At 34.3% G+C, this 18,435-nt stretch overlaps 2 protein-coding genes across 2 annotated transcripts; both read left to right on the plus strand.

Annotated features, from left to right (window-relative positions):
* Nucleotides 1–4,997: 4,997 nt before the first annotated feature.
* Nucleotides 4,998–7,289, plus strand: LOC147806563 (uncharacterized). The gene has a single exon (XM_087149679.1). It carries the CDS (start codon nucleotides 4,998–5,000, stop codon nucleotides 7,287–7,289), a length of 2,292 nt encoding a protein of 763 aa, XP_087005805.1.
* Nucleotides 7,290–8,486: 1,197 nt separating this feature from the next.
* LOC147806564 (uncharacterized) lies at nucleotides 8,487–11,312 on the plus strand. Its single transcript, XM_087149680.1, has 3 exons — nucleotides 8,487–9,727; nucleotides 9,893–10,127; nucleotides 10,233–11,312. Exons 1-3 carry the CDS (start codon nucleotides 8,487–8,489, stop codon nucleotides 11,310–11,312), a joined length of 2,556 nt encoding a protein of 851 aa, XP_087005806.1.
* Nucleotides 11,313–18,435: the final 7,123 nt, after the last annotated feature.

Below are 18,435 nucleotides of genomic sequence, written 5' to 3' on the forward strand. Positions count from 1 at the left end.
ACGGTCTGGGAAACATCCCGGAGGATGATCCGAAGACATGCCATCACAATTTTGATCCTCTGCGGAGGGGATGGCACCCCCGCTTCGGTAGCCCGACGACCTGCGCGCGAAGTCGAGCACTTTACAGTAGCACAGTTTAACGAGGACCCATACCGCACACCCTCGGTCCCTACGCAGACTGATCCAAGTGGTCACCCACCCGCACACTGACCGTAGCCAGTGATGCTTGACTTCGGTGATCTGCTGGGAACCGTGTCTTAACGATCAGTCCACTGCGGGACTGTTGTGATTGGATATTTGCCAAGTTTTGTTCGGGAGTTTTACTGTTGGATTGCGCACATGCTTTGTACGATTATATATACGATGGGTGCTGAATTTACATCGAAAAAGGAGTACAAAAAATGGCTCATTATTTCACTGGCGTTCGGAAAGTACCACTTAGTGCTGTCCCTTATTTAAGAAACTATCGTACATAGACTAATATTGAATTTTTTTCATTAGCCCCAGATAACTCGGAATAGTAAACTTATGGTAAATTAAATGTTTTTTGTGGGGGCTAACCCACGAAAACCTCCCACGGTTAGTCTGACGGCAAGGGAATTCTAGCCCATGATCCGTCTACCACTGAGGATATTTACGTGAGCACTGCGGTCGGTGCAAGCCGGATGCGGAATTCGTACCGACCAACCGTCGCCGAGATTCGAACCCGGATCACCTCATTGGAAGACGAACGCTCTATTCCCTGAGCCATCAGGGTTCACTTTAGATATTTAATGTAAATTCACAATTAAAAGGGAATAAGTCAATATGGCACCAAAAACAGTGAGAACTGTTCCCCGAGAAAAATATATACTCTCGCAGGCTGATAATTTAGAAACGGGTCTCTCACTTATGATTTGAATACATGTTGCGACATCGGTATGTTTTTCCAATTTATTACAGCGTTCGATTTCCATGAACATTCTAGAGGCATTCGCATTCCTCTCCGACTCCAAGCGAACCTGAGAACCGGCCACAATAACGGCGAATAGAGAAAACAGTGCATTCAGCGCCAATTGGCATTGATCTAAGATTTCTACAGCCAATGCAGGTTCTTCACGCATTAACATAAAAGCCAACTCTGTGAAGAGAGTTACTGATGTGGTTAAGATAAACATAAACGATGGTATGGAGAATATAGCTTGGATGTCTTCAACAGTATCCATCACGCCTAAGAATATCATAAAAACACGTCTTGGCGACCCTTCAATTTCTTTTAGTAATGTTTGTCGATAGCAGCGGTATATTCGACACACGTGATAGCATAGCGTGCAATACAACACTGCAAATAACACGGTTGCAAAGGGATGTAAGGAGCACATGAAAAATCTCTTGAAAATAAAGAACCCATGCAAATAGGATTGATCAAAAGTGGCGTTGGTGAAATATAACAATGTATCTAAGTACTCATAGTTATCTAACGAAGCTAAATGCACAAGCACTATGGAGTATACAAGGCTGGTGGTAACACTAATAAAAATCATAAGACCTCCAAAGGAAATGGTGAAGTCATCGTCGATATTTACGATTTGAATTGCCTGGTGCAAACTTTTGATGACGGTTTTGAGTTTCTTCTGCCTCGTGTGTGTGCTAAACCACATTATTAGAATTGCTGAATTGCTCAGGATGTGAGATATCGTTGGTTTCAGAGTTTCTGGATGCCGGTGGACGTACATGAAATCAATAATCACGCTGTCCACGTACATTATCACCATGCAAAAAAGGTATGTGTGTTTAAGAAATCTCTTATAAAAGGTGTTACGTGACAAACGCGTTTCTGCGATATCGATGCCGAATATTCCAAGAATCAATCCCAAGGGTACATTTACCACTAAATTCTTCATTTCCGAAATGTATGTTCAATCTGTGGGAAGAGTTGTTTCGTGAGAAGCGGGGAGAGCTGTATTAAGATCACAGGACTTTTTAAATGGTGAACGTGAGAGCTGTATTAAGTTCACGGTCGTGGTTGCTCCTGCGTTGCCATTAGCAGTCGAGTGTATGCAGGCCGACGTTGTATGTGATCGAGACTGAGTAACAACAGCGCGAGGAGGTGGGTAATGTCTTAGTCACAAGTAGCAAGTCAACTGTTTAATGTGGACAATCCATCGCAGTAGGCGTGTTCAAATCGAAGTAGGAGTTTCTGTCAAGGTAAGCGTGTTCATATCACGTACAAATAATAATGTTTTAAAACATCACGATGTAAAGCTTTGAAAAGCGTTCTGATCAGAAAATTTTGCCATTTTGTGGAATCAAGTAAAAATGCATCTGTATCTGAATGTTATGAGCGAAGTACATGAAAAAGCACACTTACGAAAATTTGTTTTGTTAATAAATATCCATAAAAGCTGAACTTAATGCGATGCAATGGCGTGACAAAAAGATAATGAAAGAAGTAATTCAGTTGATGGCTCATATTTCATAAGGGTGTGTTTCTGGCCTTTTACCTTTATTGTGCTATCAAAGAACAACAATCATTAGCGTAATCTATACATAATAATAAACGTGGCTGTCAGAGGCGTATCTATGGAAAGAAGCGCCTATGGCAAATCTCTTACTGGCACCCTTCCTAAAATATCAATATTCTTTTTTTTTTTATCCTATACAAAATAAAAGCATTGTTTGAAGTATTTAACTCTTTTGACAATATCACAAAAAGATTGAATTGAATTTAAAAAAACAAACAAAAAAAAAACAAATTGATAAATAAATAACTATTAAATATAACAATAAAATTATCTCTTTTTGATTGTTATGCATTCACGTGTATTCGAAATCCTCATCGGTAAGAAATTAAAATACCTTTTTTATTATATTTATAGAAGATTCTATTGCGTTTTTTTCAATTGTCAATAAAAATTCTAAGAAGTTGTTTAACTAAGCACAATTATATTTTAAAGTTTTACAAATATAATTTGGTAACAAAATTACGTACACACAACAAATGTAGCTCTGAGTTAAAGAAGAACTATAACATAACCGGATAATTACCCAACATTTTTCAAAATTAAAACTGAAGGAAATTGATTTTTTTAAATAATCACGCTTTGCTAACATCAAAACAATAAAATCATCGCGATGTAATAATTTCATTAAAGATTACAGAGTAAATAATTACGATTTGTTATGATAATTACGAATAAAATAGCTACAATCAAAAGATATATTTTGATTAGTTTATTTACTGTTCCATAAAATAAAAAAACCGATGCTCTTAATATAATTACGTTTTACAATCATTATATAATAACGGATAATAAAAAAAAAATATACACACAATTACATACAAAACAAGACTTAATAGCGACAATACATTATTTATTGAGAAATAAATTAGGGGAAGTTGACGATTAGTTTTAAGAATATCTAGAAATAATTCTTTTGCTAACAGTAAAAAAAAAGGCAAAAAGTACAGAAATAGACCAGAATACATTCTAGCATATTTAATTAAAAAAAAAAACGTTTTATTGATACATGAAGCCAATTTTGAAATGTTTACTTGTGGGGGAATTAATTTTAGACTATGTCAACCTTCATCTATCAAAAGGTACCTCGTGATAGAATCAAGTTAACATGTCTTATATACTAGTGAATTGGTATTTATTATTTATAGTGGTAGTTACACCACATTACTCCCCTTCCAGAATTTTATCTGTGATAGAATTCGATGAACAGATACCAGTAGTTGATTAATGCTGTTTTATTTATTAACTTCAATTTTTGCTCATTATATATATAATTTTTTTTTTTTTTCCAAGCATTTCGCTCGTTATTTTTTTTTTTTTTTTATAGCTTTTTCGCTATTTTTTCCCATCATTTTTTTATAGCTTTTCGCTATTATTTTTTTTTCTAGCATTTCGCTCATTATTATTTATTAACCGGGAGACTTTATTTACTTCACCGGATTTTTTTTTTTTTTTTAAGCATATCAACTGTTTAATGTGGATTCATCCATCAATATTGACAATTTCTTATCACGTCCGTAGGTCACCAATGTGGGGGAATTAATTTTAGACTATGTCAACCTTCATCTATCAAAAGGTACCTCTTGATAGAATCAAGTTAACATGTCTTATATACTAGTGAATTGGTATTTATTATTTATAGTGGTAGTTACACCACATACTTTCATATGTTTTGTTTCGGTTATAAAAGTAATTATTTTGAGGATATTTGTTAGACATAAATTAATAGGAAATCTTTTTAAATAAATATTAAAAAAGGGCAATGCACACTGGGTTTAATCATCGAATTGTGAATTTTAACTCTTTCAACTAGGTAAATCCCGCAGTAAGCTGATCGTTTCAGACACGGTTCCCAGCAAATCACCGAAGTCAAGCATCACTGGCTGCGGTCAGTGAGAGGGTGAGTGACCCACTTGGATCGGTCTGCGTAGGGTCCGAGGGTGTGCGGTATTGGTCCTCGTTAAACTGTTCTACCGTAAAGTGCTCGACTTTGCGTGCAGGTCGTCGGGGTACCGAAGGGGGGGGGGCGGTGACATTCCCTCTGCGGGGGATCAAATTTGCGACGGCATGTTTCCCAAACAGTCGCCAATAGCCCATTGTGCAGCTCTAGGGCGACGTAAATAAATTACAACAATCAACTCGATAAAATTGGGTGTTTCGGGAAAACTTAATTTGCTACGCTAAGTTGAGAAAAATTAATGTAATAATGTATGACCATTGTTCGGTCTTAGGCGAAACGCCATCTGTAGCAATTGTTGTGAACTGCTCAGTTTTCTCTTGAACTCTTGTTTGAGCCAGTCGTGGCTTCCATTGCAATAGTGCAATGAATTTGGTTATTTACAATTGTTAAAATTAAATATTGTTTGTTGAAATTTCGTATTTAATGAACCAGCGCACTGTGTACAATCGTGTACATAATAAAGTGGTCCTAGTGGACCCGGAGGTCGTACTTTCGGTTTGTTGTGGAATGCGTAGTTTCATTTCATTTTCTTCATAATGAGCAGTAGTAGTGAAGAAGACAAAAAATCAGAAAAGACTGTGCTTAGTCGCAGAAAGGGTTATTTGAAAGGTCGAATAACCAAATTAGAGACATTTGTTCGTGAGAAGGCCGAAACAGCTGGACTATTATTGCTTCAATGCAAATTAGAAAACGTTTTGGACACTTGTGATAAACTAGAGAAATTGAAACTGGATTATTATGCCACCCTCGATGAAAAAGATTTGCCCAATTTTGAAGCTGAAATGGACAATTTAGAAGAGTCTATAGAACATATAAAGGTAAGCTTGCAAACCTTTATATTTAAGTTTCAACATAGTGAAGTGAGAGGCAATGATTCTATTGTAACTAAAATGAATTTAAAGTTACCTGACATTAATTTGCCTACATTTAATGGACAAGTTGAGCATTGGTCAAGCTTTAAACAACAATTCGATAGTTTAATATCTAATAATTCTTCATTGTCTGATTTACAAAAGTTGATTTATTTGAGATCATCGCTTAAGGGCGATGCTAAATACATAGAAACTAGTGAAGATTCATTTGAATCTTTAATGAAGGTTTTAATTGATAGATATGAGAATAAGCGTATTGTGGTAAATAGTTATATTTCTAATATTTTAAACTTAGAAAAGTTATCGTATGATTCTTTTAAAGACATAAGAAATCTTATTGATGTGTTAAACCGTAATTTAAGAGGTTTAAAACTTTTGAAATTAGAAGGTAACGATTTATGTTATCAATTGCTAATGAATATTATTCTACAAAAAGTAGATAAAAATACACGTAAGGAATTCGAAATGTCTCTAACAACTTCTGATTTACCCGAATGGGATAAGTTTTTGGACTTTCTTCATAAAAGAGCTCAGTTATTAGAGAATTTACAAGGTGTGCAGCCAAATAAATCGAAACTTCATCCCGTAAATAAAAGTAAATCTTTTATTCTAAAATCTAGTTTGAAATGTTTGTTGTGTAAAAAACCGCATGAACTGCATAATTGTCCATTATTTTTAGATCTTTCCCCTTTAAAAAGGTTTGAAGAAGTTAAAAAATTAAGGCTTTGCATTAATTGTTTTGGTAATAATCATAAACTTTCTAATTGTTTTTCGAAAGTTTGTTGTAAAATTTGTAACTGTAAACATCACGATTTACTTCATAGAGATAATTCTCGCCCGCTTGAAACTATTAAATCAAGTTCAGATATGCCAAAACAAACCCCCTCCCTGGCGCCAAATGTATTGAGTAATATTTCTGAAGCCGGTGAAATTGCTGACTCGGAGAAATCGAAAGAGAGTAGCGTCTCCCACGCATTCTCAACTCGTAGTCTAAATAGTAATAAATTAGTTCTTCTATCTACTGCCTTAATTAACATCTGGAGTCCGCTTAAAAATAAATATGTTTTAATAAGAGCATTGTTGGACAATGGCAGTCAGTCGAATTATTTAAATTCTGATACTTGTTTTGATTTGGGGTTGAAGCGAGAAAAAATAAACATTTCTGTTAGTGGATTGGGAGAGAATAAAATTAATGTTAAGTGGAAGGCGACTTCTTTGATTTGTAATAAGGATTTATCTTTTTCTTCGCAAGTTGAATTGTTATTAGTTCCTAGAATTACGGGCTTGATTCCATCGACTCCCATTAAAATTAGTGAGCATTTAATTCCTGATCGTGCGTTATTAGCTGATCCAAATTTTGAGATACCGAGTAAAATAAACATGATTATCGGAGCTGAGCTCTTTTATGATATTTTAAAGGAAGGAAAAACCAGAGTTTCTCCTAATTTGTTATTCCAAAATTCTGCTTTTGGTTTGATAGCAACGGGTAAGGTTCATGAGAACAATTTAAATTCCTTTTGCGGTTTAACACATACCTCTGAAAATATTGAAGATTCCCTTCAGAAATTTTGGGAAATCGAAAGTGTTTCGTCAGATATGCTTACTGGTGAGGAGGAATATTGTGAAAATCATTTTTTACAAACTCATTATCGCAACGAATGTGGTAGATATGTGGTTCAAATGCCACTCAAAAAGGATCCCCAATGTTTAGGTGATTCAAAGAAACTAGCTTTAAAGAGATTGAATAATATATATAGAAAGTTAGACTCTAATCCTGAACTTTGTAACTTATATAAAGACTTTATGCTTGAATATCAAAATTCAGGACACATGCAACTAGTTGACACCGATATTAATGTAAACACTAGTTACTATATTCCCCATCTTGGCGTACATCGCCCTGACAAAACTACCACAAAATTGCGTGTCGTTTTTGATGCTAGTGCAGTGGCGTAGCGAGGGGGGAGCAAGGGGGGGCATCATGCCCCGGGCGCTACTCACAAAGGGGCGCCAAATGGTCAGCAAAACAAAAAAAATTGTTGGATAATTTTTATTTTTATTATAATTTATTTCTGCAAAAAATATTTTAAATTTAGTGCCAGTGAAATATAATAAATGTTAATTCGTAAATAAAAAGGAACACTAATCAAACTGTAATAATATATTCATAATAGAAATGACACGTCTTTTCTAATGGCTGGCTGACTCGACCTGTATCTGTCAGCACTTCCTTATGGCATCTACGCTGTGTGGTTACATATATTATCTCCAAATATTTGCACTGTACAAAAATCGTTTGTATGTTTGTACAGTGTATAATACAGATTTCAATGGAATAGAACTCTTTATCGAAGAATGTGACTGTAAAATGTTACTCCTTTGTAGAAAAGAAATTGAACTTAAAACTCCATTAGAATTTCTTACTTTTATAATCCCGTATGGAGAAGATGTTTTTCCAAACCTGAGAGTGGCACTTCAAATACTCCCGACTATCTCAGTATTAATTGCTAACTGCGAATGGTCATTCAGCAAATTAAAATTAATTTTGACATATCTACGATCAACGGTGGGACAAGATCACCTAAGTGACCTGGCATTTTTAAGTGTGGAAAGAGAAAAATTTGAAATCAACTTTGATGATATTATTGATAAATTTGCTTCATCAAAAGCGGAAAATTTACACATAGAAATTAGTTTTATAATTGTATTATAATCATATTATTAAATATATGTATCTCCTTAGAGATAATAAATATTTACTTTTTTATTGTTTTAAAACTGCGTGTTTTTAAAATATTTCTTTATAAATATGTAAAATAAATAATAGGTATCTTATGAACTAATTCTAGATGATCATATACATTTCAAAGTCTAGTCTTGTTTTCTCAACTACATTTTTTGTCTCAAATTTAATGCCTAACTTGAGCCTATGGCTTTATTAATTCTACTTTATTTATTTATTACTTTGCGAGTATATTTTACTTATAATATTAGATGGATTTCGAATGGGGGGGGGGCGCTAAAAATGTATTGTGCCCCGGGCGCGAGTTAAGCTCGCTACGGCACTGTGCTAGTGCGCAAACTTCGAGTGGTGAATCACTTAACTCTATTCAAATGAAGGGGGGCGTGCTTCAGGATGATTTATTTTCAATTATGTGTAGATTTAGGAAACATCCTGTAGCCTTTACGGCTGATATTAGAGGTATGTTTCGCACTGTCTTAATTGATGAAAATCAACGAGACTTACAAAGAATATTGTGGAAATTGAATAAAGATGATGAAGCTAAAATTTACAAGCTCTGTACTGTTACCTATGGTACTACCTCTGCTCCATTTTTGGCAACGCGTGTCTTAAGACAAATTTCGATTGATGAAGGGAAGGATTTTCCCATTGCAGCTCGTGTCGTCCAAAATGATTGTTATATGGACGATGTAGTCTCGGGGGCTAATGATATTTCTTCTGCCTTAGAGTTAAAAAATCAGTTAATAAACCTTCTTCATCGGGGTGGCATGGATTTACACAAATGGTCATCTAATGAACAGTCCTTGTTAGAAAACTTACCGTATGAAGACCAGGAGTACCATTTCGATATTAAAAACAACGTTAAGACTCTCGGTGTGATATGGAACCCAAATGCAGACTTGTTTGAATTTTCAATTTCAGATATCACTAATCTGACGAACTGTACTAAAAGAACTGTTTTATCGTGCATTTCAAGACTGTTTGATCCATTAGGCCTTTTGGGGCCGGTGATAGTGAAGGCCAAAATTTTTATGCAAAAGCTCTGGCTACAAAAACTGGACTGGGACCAGGCACTGCCAGACTGCAAAGTTAAGGAGTGGGAGAAGTATGCTTCCTCTCTTCTCTGTGTGAAAAACATTAAAATAGACCGCTGCGTAGCGAATGGAACTGTTTCCTCCCTTGAAATCCATGGCTTCTGCGATGCTTCACAAGATGCATACGGTGCAGCGATTTATTTACGATGTAAGAATGAATTGAATCAAGTGACTATTAACTTACTGTGCAGCAAGTCACGCATAGCGCCGATAAAAAAGTTGACGATTCCTCGTTTAGAATTATTGGCGGCTGAACTAATGTCCAAACTTCTACAGAAACTGTTAAAAGCTCTTCAAATGGATATACAAAGTGTCTACTTGTGGTCGGATTCAACCATAACTTTGGCATGGATACGAACTGATCCATGTTTGTTGAAAACTTTCGTATCGAATAGAGTGTCCAAGATTCAAGAAATCACTAGATTATTTAAATGGGGACATGTGCCTTCCGAAAGCAACCCTGCTGACCTCATTTCGCGTGGTGTTACTGCAGACAAAATCTCAAACTCTGAACTTTGGTGGAATGGCCCTTCCTTTCTAAAGACTGAGGACTATAAGCAATTCGAACATTCTCCTTCTTCCAGCGATGAATATATGGTTGAACTCAAGAAAAATTCTGATCTTAATTTTACTGTCTTTGAGAAAAACACTTTTATAATTGATTTTTTGAACAAAAGCAATAGTTATATGAAACTAATCAGAATCTTAAGTTTTATTTTCAGGTTTGTAAGAAATGCTAAAAACTCAGCAAAGAAAACTACGGGAGCGATTTCGAGGGATGAGTTAAAATTATCCGAATTGTTTTTGATTAGAGAAGTACAGAGGGATGAATTTTCTTCTGATATTGCAGATATTCAGAAAGGTGCAATTTCTTCTAAGAGTAAGATTAAATCACTTAACGCTTTTTTAGATGCAGATGGTATACTGAGGGTGGGTGGTCGTTTGGCCCACTCGCAGGTAAGTTTCGATGCTAAGTTTCCCATTATTTTGCCTGCGGGTCATAAGCTTACATATTTAATTTTGTTGTATTTTCATTTAAAAGATTTGCATCTTGGTCCCCAGGCATTACTTAATTCTGTTCGCCAAAGGTTTTGGCCAATTCACGGAAGAAATCTTGCCAGAAAAATAGTGCACGAGTGTGTTACTTGTTTTAAATTTAGACCGGTAGCTATTGATCAATTAATGGGTAACCTTCCATCTTATCGATTAAATCCGGAATTCACCTTTAATAAATCAGGCTTAGATTTCTGCGGACCGTTTCTTGTCAAGCAAAAAAATCAAAGAAAAGTAAGTCTTCAAAAAATGTATGTAGCAGTTTTTGTGTGCCTTTGCACTCGGGCAGTACATTTGGAAATTGTCTCGGACTTAACAACTGAGGCCTTGATTGCCACATTAAAAAGGTTTTTTGCAAGAAGGGGGAAATGTTCTATGTTAATGAGTGATAATGCGAGTAATTTTTGTGGAGCTCGGAACGAGTTAAAACGGTTATATAATTTAGCTCAATCCCCGGAACAAGAATTAATTGATTATCTGTTAACAGAAGAGGTTACTTGGAAATTTATACCGCAACGGGGCCCCCATTTCGGGGGTATTTGGGAAGCAGCAGTGAAATCCTTTAAAACCCACTTTAAAAAGACAATTGGAATTTCAAAACTAACCCTTGAGGAATTTTTGACCCTTGTTACGCAGATAGAGGGAATTTTAAACTCTAGACCAATTACCCCATTATCTACAAATGCAAATGATATGAACGCTCTGACGCCAGGTCATTTTTTAATAGGGCGTCCAATAACTGCCCCCATAGAACCCGAAATCACTCAAATTCCAGATAACAGATTGTCTAGATGGGAAAGAGTTACAAAATTGACTCAAATTATTTGGAAAAGGTGGCAAAAAGATTACTTGTCTAATTTACACGAGCGAACTAAGTGGCAATTTTCGAAGGATAATGTTACCCCTGGTACAATGGTTCTAGTTAGGGAAGATAATCTTCCAGTATGTCATTGGGTAATTGGTAGAGTTGAAGAAACTATAGCTGGCAAAGATAAAAAGGTTAGGGTTGTTTTAGTGCGAACTCCTAAAGGTTTATTTAAAAGACCAATTCATAAATTGAGTATTTTACCTATTGAGGACAGTAAATAGTTTGGTAATAATTGTAACCTCATTGAATTATTTTTTGTTTATATTTGTATTGTATCTTTGTATTTTAATAATTTCCTTTAAATTTGGAATTGTGCATTCATTTAATATTGGAACAAATATTTTTCTACAGTCCATAATTTTATTCTATTAATTGAAATCAAATATTTCTAATAATTTTATTGTGATTCTTATAGTTTCAATGTATATTAGTTATTGTTGAAATATGTTAAATATTTCAAGGGGCCGGCATGTTCGGTCTTAGGCGAAGCGCCATCTGTAGCAATTGTTGTGAACTGCTCAGTTTTCTCTTGAACTCTTGTTTGAGCCAGTCGTGGCTTCCATTGCAATAGTGCAATGAATTTGGTTATTTACAATTGTTAAAATAAAATATTGTTTGTTGAAATTTCGTATTTAATGAACCAGCGCACTGTGTACAATCGTGTACAACCATCCTGGCAAAATCCTTTTTATACAATTATAAAAATAAACAATTTGCATTTCAATACCAACATTAGTTACTTTTCTATCCTCGCGTGATCAATTTTAAACTCATTATTAAGAGGTCTTATGTTAACACGATAGAAAATTTTCAAAATTAATTAATTCAATAATAATTAAAAAGAACAATGCTTTAAAAATATGAAAAAAATTCTAAAATCGGCTTGTGTGCATAAATTTGCATTGAGATTCGCTGACGATCTCACGAACATTAGAGTGAACACCCTCATAAATCATTTTTATTTATACATTCAGTTTTTATTTTTATTCTTAAATGCAGTTTAAATAATAACCCTATCAATTTAAGTGACTTATAATTAGCAAAATGATTAATCAATAATAATTTACAAATGAAAATGTTAATTAATCAACACATAAATTAATATTGACAATTAGTAACGAAAAAGTCAATACTGCACCTAAAATAATAAAGAACAAACTACGAGCTGATCATTTTATTTTATAACTGTCGTTGAACAGCTGACGTAATTTTTGGATTCACGTTTACCAATGTTCAACTCCGTAGCCCTGTAATTTTGAGCCCAATCCAGAAGACAAGGGAACCCCTGCATCTAGTATTGGGAGAAATTTGCTTTCGAGGAGGACTTTTTGATGGAACTTAGCCGCATTTACATGGAGAGGAAAACCACGGAAATCTCTCACGGTTAGCCATACCGCAAGGGACTCTAACCTGTGATCCGTCTACTACTGAGGATATTTTACGTTAGCTCTGTGGTAGGTGCTAGCTGAGGGCGGAAGAATAGACCAGCCATCGTTGTGATTCAGACCATAACCTACTCTAGGTGGTTATGTTCAGACCCGATTCACCTCATTCGAAGGCTAACGTTCTATTCCCTGAACCACCGCCACTCTACGATAATGTAATATAATTGTTCTATCTTTTATCATTTCAACATGTTTCATCATATCTATAGCAGTAAGTACACACAGGATGTTAAGTAAAGACCGACTCTATCATGTATTTTTAGAATCTTTATGAGACATAAAAACAAAAAAAAATTATCCATTAGGGTCACAGATTAATTTTTAATCAAAGATAAAGCTAAAACGCTATTGATATTTAATAAATCGCACAAAGGAAGCGAGCAATCAACAACAAAACAGGTTTATTAGCTGGAGGAAACAGAGAAAAGTTGAAAGATGATATAAGAAACCCTTTTAAATTTACACCTCAATTAAACCTGTTTTGATGCTTATTGCATCTGTCTTCCTCAACTGTAATTAGATTTCGAAGCCATTTTTCTTCTGGATTAAATATTATCTATAAATCCTGTGGGGAGAGCACAGACCAACATAGAATCAAGTTAGCATGTCTTATATACTAGTGAATTGTATTTATTTAATGGTAGATACACTACAGTGCTCCCCCACCAGATTTTCATCTGGGACAGAGTTCGATGAACCTTGATTCATTGCTGTTTTGTGAGAAGCTGGAAGAGCTGTATTAAGTTCACTCTTAAGTGGTTGCTCCCGTGCTGCCATTAGCAGCCGAGTGTATACAGGCCGACGTTGTGTGTGGCCGAGACTGAGTAGAAACAGCGCGAGGAGGTGGATAATGTCGCAGTCACAAGTCAACTGTTCCATGTGGACCATCCATCGAAGTAGACGCGTTCAAATCGAAGTGAGAGATTCTGTCAAGGTAGGTGTGTTCACATCACTCCCGGGTCACCAATGTGGGGGGAGTTGTTATCGACAATGTTAACCTTCATCTATGATACCCCTACATAGAATCGAGTTAACATGTCTTATATACTAGTGAATTGGAATTGTATTTTTGTAATGATAGATGCACTAAAAATCCCACTGAGCATACTTTCTTGTTTTCACTTTTGGTAAGGATTCTGAAAATACATAATAAGGGCGGTGTTCGCGGAACACTCTGAATAATAACTGAACGTCGCCCAAAGGTATCATCAGCTCAGTGAAAGAAAGAAAAAAAATATTATAAATACAATGCTACCTTTTCGCCATTTTATCTAATAAAGTTAAGAACATTTTTTTAAAGAATAAAAATTTATAACTATGGCGTTTCACTACCGCAGTTTTGTATTGCATCATTTTCGTTACAGTGCTGACTAAAAAACTTTTACTTTTAGAACTTTTTTAAAAGGTGTTAATATAAATAATGTATTGTATAAGTCTAAAGCTGTATTGATCTTGTTCGGGTGTCTTTAGTCGGCACTATGCCTCTTTAAAAGAGGAGATTTCCGTATCGTGATCTGTGGCAGAATCATCGCCAAGTCTTGGCAACTTCCGGGCAATGGCCCGCCAGAAACTAAAAAAAAAAAAAAATAAATAAATAAAAATCACAATAAGAGACCAACTCGAAATGAATGACTTGTAGCCACCCTCGGGAAAACATCTACGTTTTTTTTTTTTTTTTTAAATTTGCAAGCTTAAAATCTTGGCACCTTGGCGATTGTAGTTGGCGTGACAGATCACAATATGGAAATATCCCCCCTTAAAAACTATCTGTTACTGTGATTGACCGAAATTGGTGGTTGTTGATAATCACATAGTCGCTTTGGCAAAATAGGAATAAATACTAGGTCTAGTTAAGTACCCCTGCCCGGTATGCCCTACATCAATGTTTTTTTAAGGTCAAGTGCCACTGCTCAGTATGCATTTAACCGGTACCCCTAACACTGATGTTTCGCCTAATTTATCCTCAGCACACATTTTATTTTATAATCGTCGTTGAACAATCAACCAAATTTTCGGGTTTACGATGTTGTTGTTGTTAATTTACGTCGCACTAGAGCTTCACAATGGGCTATTGGCGACGGTCTGGGAAACATCCCGGAGGATGATCCGAAGACATGCCATCACAATTTTGATCCCCTGCGGACGGGATGGCACCCCCGCTTCGGTAGCCCGACGACCTGCGCGAGAAGTTTGGGTTTACGACTACTAATATTCAACTGCGTAGCCGTGTAATTTTGAACCCAATCCAGAAGACAAGGGAACTCCTGGATCAAGTATTGGGGGAAATTTGCCTTCGTGGAGGACTTTTTGATGGAATTAACCCGCATTTGCGTTACATCGAGAGGAAGACCACGAGAACCTCCCACAGTTAGCCTGACTTCAAGGGGACTCTAACCCATGATCCGCCGATCACAGAGGATATTTCACGTCAGCACTGTGGTCGGTGCAAGCCGGATGAGGAATTCGTATCTACTGGGATTCGAACCCGGTTCACCTCATTGGAAGGCGAACGCTCTATTTTATGAGCCATCACGGCTCCTCGGCAGATATCAAAATATCGAATAAATATAATATCAACGAATAAATTTTATATCAAATCGAATATAATAAATATTTGAGACATTCACCAAAGCGGCTATATGATTGTTGACATTCACCGGTGAATGTCAACATTCTCCTGATTTTGGGCATTCACGGTTACATATCTACTGCATTGTCAAATTTTTTATTTGATTTTTGTATAAGAATTTTCAGATTAGAACAGAATAAAAAAAAATTTTTCTACAAATTATACAAATGATGAAACCAATAAAATCTGAGCGAAATCGGTCGAATAGTTACTGAAAAATTGAAGTTTGGAAATACGGTTTCTTTAAAACTTGATTTATCAGGCATTACGTGATAAATTTCGTTCAAATTTTATATTTTGCCATGCAAAATTACATTCTTCAAAATTATGTAAAAACTGTATTATACCATTCAAAATTTTTTTTGGTGAATAAAAATTAAAAAATATTTAATAATAGTTATATTTTGCATGGAATTAAATTAGGAAAAAAGAACTTGTGAGGAAATTTTTTTCAATTCGCTTAAAAAGTTCTCGAGATATGACTAGATATGAGTAAAATTAACATTAAGGGGTTTGAACCCCTCTCCTGACCAAACTATGGGGACCATATTTTGGGGGTCAGAAATCCGAATTCGTCGAAAGAAAGGTATGCTCACTAAAAAAAAAAAAAAATAAGAAACTAAACCGAAAAATCATCTTTTGATATATTGATTAAAGACTATGCATGTTAACTAACACTTGACAACTCTTTAAAGATCCCCGAAATCAATAAATAAGTATAAGAATTTTAAAATTAGTTTTTTTTCTTCTTTCTTCAAATAAATCCCAATTTTTTTTCCAAAATTTCACTCTTCAATTCATAGACCCGAAAATAAAACTATGTTGAATTTTACTTAAAAATAGTATTAAAATTACATAATACATCCGAACAATATGAAATTATTAGCATAAATAACTTATAAGACAATGTTTTTCTCGTCGTAATACTAATAATTTACAGAAATAAACAGCTTGTAATACATTACGTTTACATGAATAAAAAGCGTAGCGCAAAAACTACCATCCATCTTCCATAATCAAATTTCATCCAAATAATCATTTGGGTGGTGTTTTAAAGCAATTATATTTAATTTGTTTTGCATAATATTCTTTAACGCACTAAAGTATTGACATTCTTTTAACCGCTGGTTATATTAACAGAAATACAGGTAAATATACTAAAACGTTCTGCTTAGAATTCTAATTAGTATATTTCGACGTAAATAATTTAAAAATAAGCGATAGTAATACAATTTTTTAATTTCATGGGAAATAATAACAAATATGTATCAATTATTCTAAACAAATTACTTAAAATTTTGTGTTCAATTTAAATCAACATTTTTTATTTTAATGACAAAATCTGAATTCGAAGATAATAAAATATTATACATAGCGGTGGAAGTTTTGCTTATTTTTTAACCCTTCTCTAAATTTAAAATTAATCTGTATGAGACACAGAAAGTATCAGGTACTTGTAACTAATAGTCAGCCGAAGCATTACCTGTTTGTAACCAATACCAGAAAAATTCATGCTAACCAATCTCTAATATACAAATATTATTTTTTTTTTACTCATTGGCAAAATGGGTGTTGTTTTGGGTTTGATGGCGTGCACACCTTATTTGGACGTCATCACACTTTTAAACTGTGTTCAAGAGTAACAGTGCGTTGCTATGGCTACCGCTACTGTTTAATAATTTTTTTAGAATTCCTTTTTTTCACTTTTAATTTTGTTATGCATGAATTTGCCGAGTTTATTTTTGAGATATGGGACCAGAGAGATCCCATAAATACTTCTTGAGTTGTAAATAAAAGAAAATTTCATCATTTGAACGATATTTTTGCTTTTATTGTTTTAATTAAGAATCAGAAATTCTAACCTACAGTTCAAATTGGATCTAATTCAGGTGAATATCACAAATAAAGAGGGTAAAAAAAAATACAACTATTTTACCAATGGGTTTCTGTCTTGATTTTCTATAAAAATGCGAAAAATACATAGTAACAGCAATCTTTAAGGATTCATATTATTTTTTTTTCCTCCATTAAAAGAAAATGAAAATAAGCTTTAATTCAGAACAATATTTTCAAATAGCTTAGGGATATCACATAGATTTCAACAAACTTATTTAAGATAACTTTATTTCGGCGCAGGTCGCAATCGTTTGGCGACTTTTCGCTCGCGTCCGACTAACCAGAAAAATACCAAAAGTCAATAACAACGATGACAAGTTTACAGACAATAGTGGACTTTAATAACAACTTTCAATAATGACATATTTGCTTGATATAACGACACTCATTTGCATGGCAAGTGTGCTTCTTTTACACAAAAAAGGCAACAAAAAGGGGCTAAGTACAATAAAATTAAGACAATAAAAACATACTTCATTTTACCATTTAAAAACATGCACTTAAAATAGACAAATCAGCTCTTGGCACAAACACACACACACATCTAATTACAGTCTTAGTAGAAAAAAAGAAGAATCGACTCATTAATTCATACACCAAAATTGTTTTATAAGTAATGCAAATAATCCGATAAGCTTTCGAGAGTGGTTGATATCGAATGCAGATAAATGAATTCAAACCATTTTTCACCATGAAAAATAAATTGATTAAAAAAATTATTCGGAAATTACTTTCCAATAAAAGCTACCACTCAAAAAAAAAAAAAAAAAAAAAAAAAAAAAAAAGAGCAAAAAGCACTAGTGGTAGTAGAGCTGAAATAAGGCATGATTATAAAGGAAGGCTGGAAGAGTGTGCTAAAGATTGGATTTAATTGATTAACCAGCACACATTTAATGTGAATGTAAAGTCATACTAAATAGTGTGTTCAAAATGGACACCAGATGGAGAGTTTAATAAAATTATTTATTGCCAAATTAAAAAAAAAAAACAGCTCATTGTGTGCCAAGGGCAGCACAGAGGTTAAGGCTAGCAACAATTTCATGACCAACAGCATGGTGGTGGTAATTTGGTATGCATTCATAGCTGCCAACACGAGCTGGAAAAAAACCCAGAAGATTTTGCAAAATAATATAAATTTCATGAAAATTGTTGCAAAATATACGAAATATTTTACACAGAGGAAATTTTGATAGTCATCAAAACAGAAAAGCTGCAATATTTTCCAGTTATGATTGACAATAAACATACTCATCAAAGACAGTAAAAAGATTTTTTTAATTAATTTGAAGAGGGACTTCTGAATAGAAATAAGCTGAACATTTTAGAACAAAAAAAAGTTTTCAACTAATTTCAATAAATGAAGCTCGTTTCATT

The sequence above is a fragment of the Parasteatoda tepidariorum genome, chromosome 8 (genome assembly GCF_982258835.1).
Source record: "Parasteatoda tepidariorum strain Cologne lab strain chromosome 8, Ptep-v5.0, whole genome shotgun sequence".
NCBI lineage: Eukaryota > Metazoa > Arthropoda > Arachnida > Araneae > Theridiidae > Parasteatoda > Parasteatoda tepidariorum.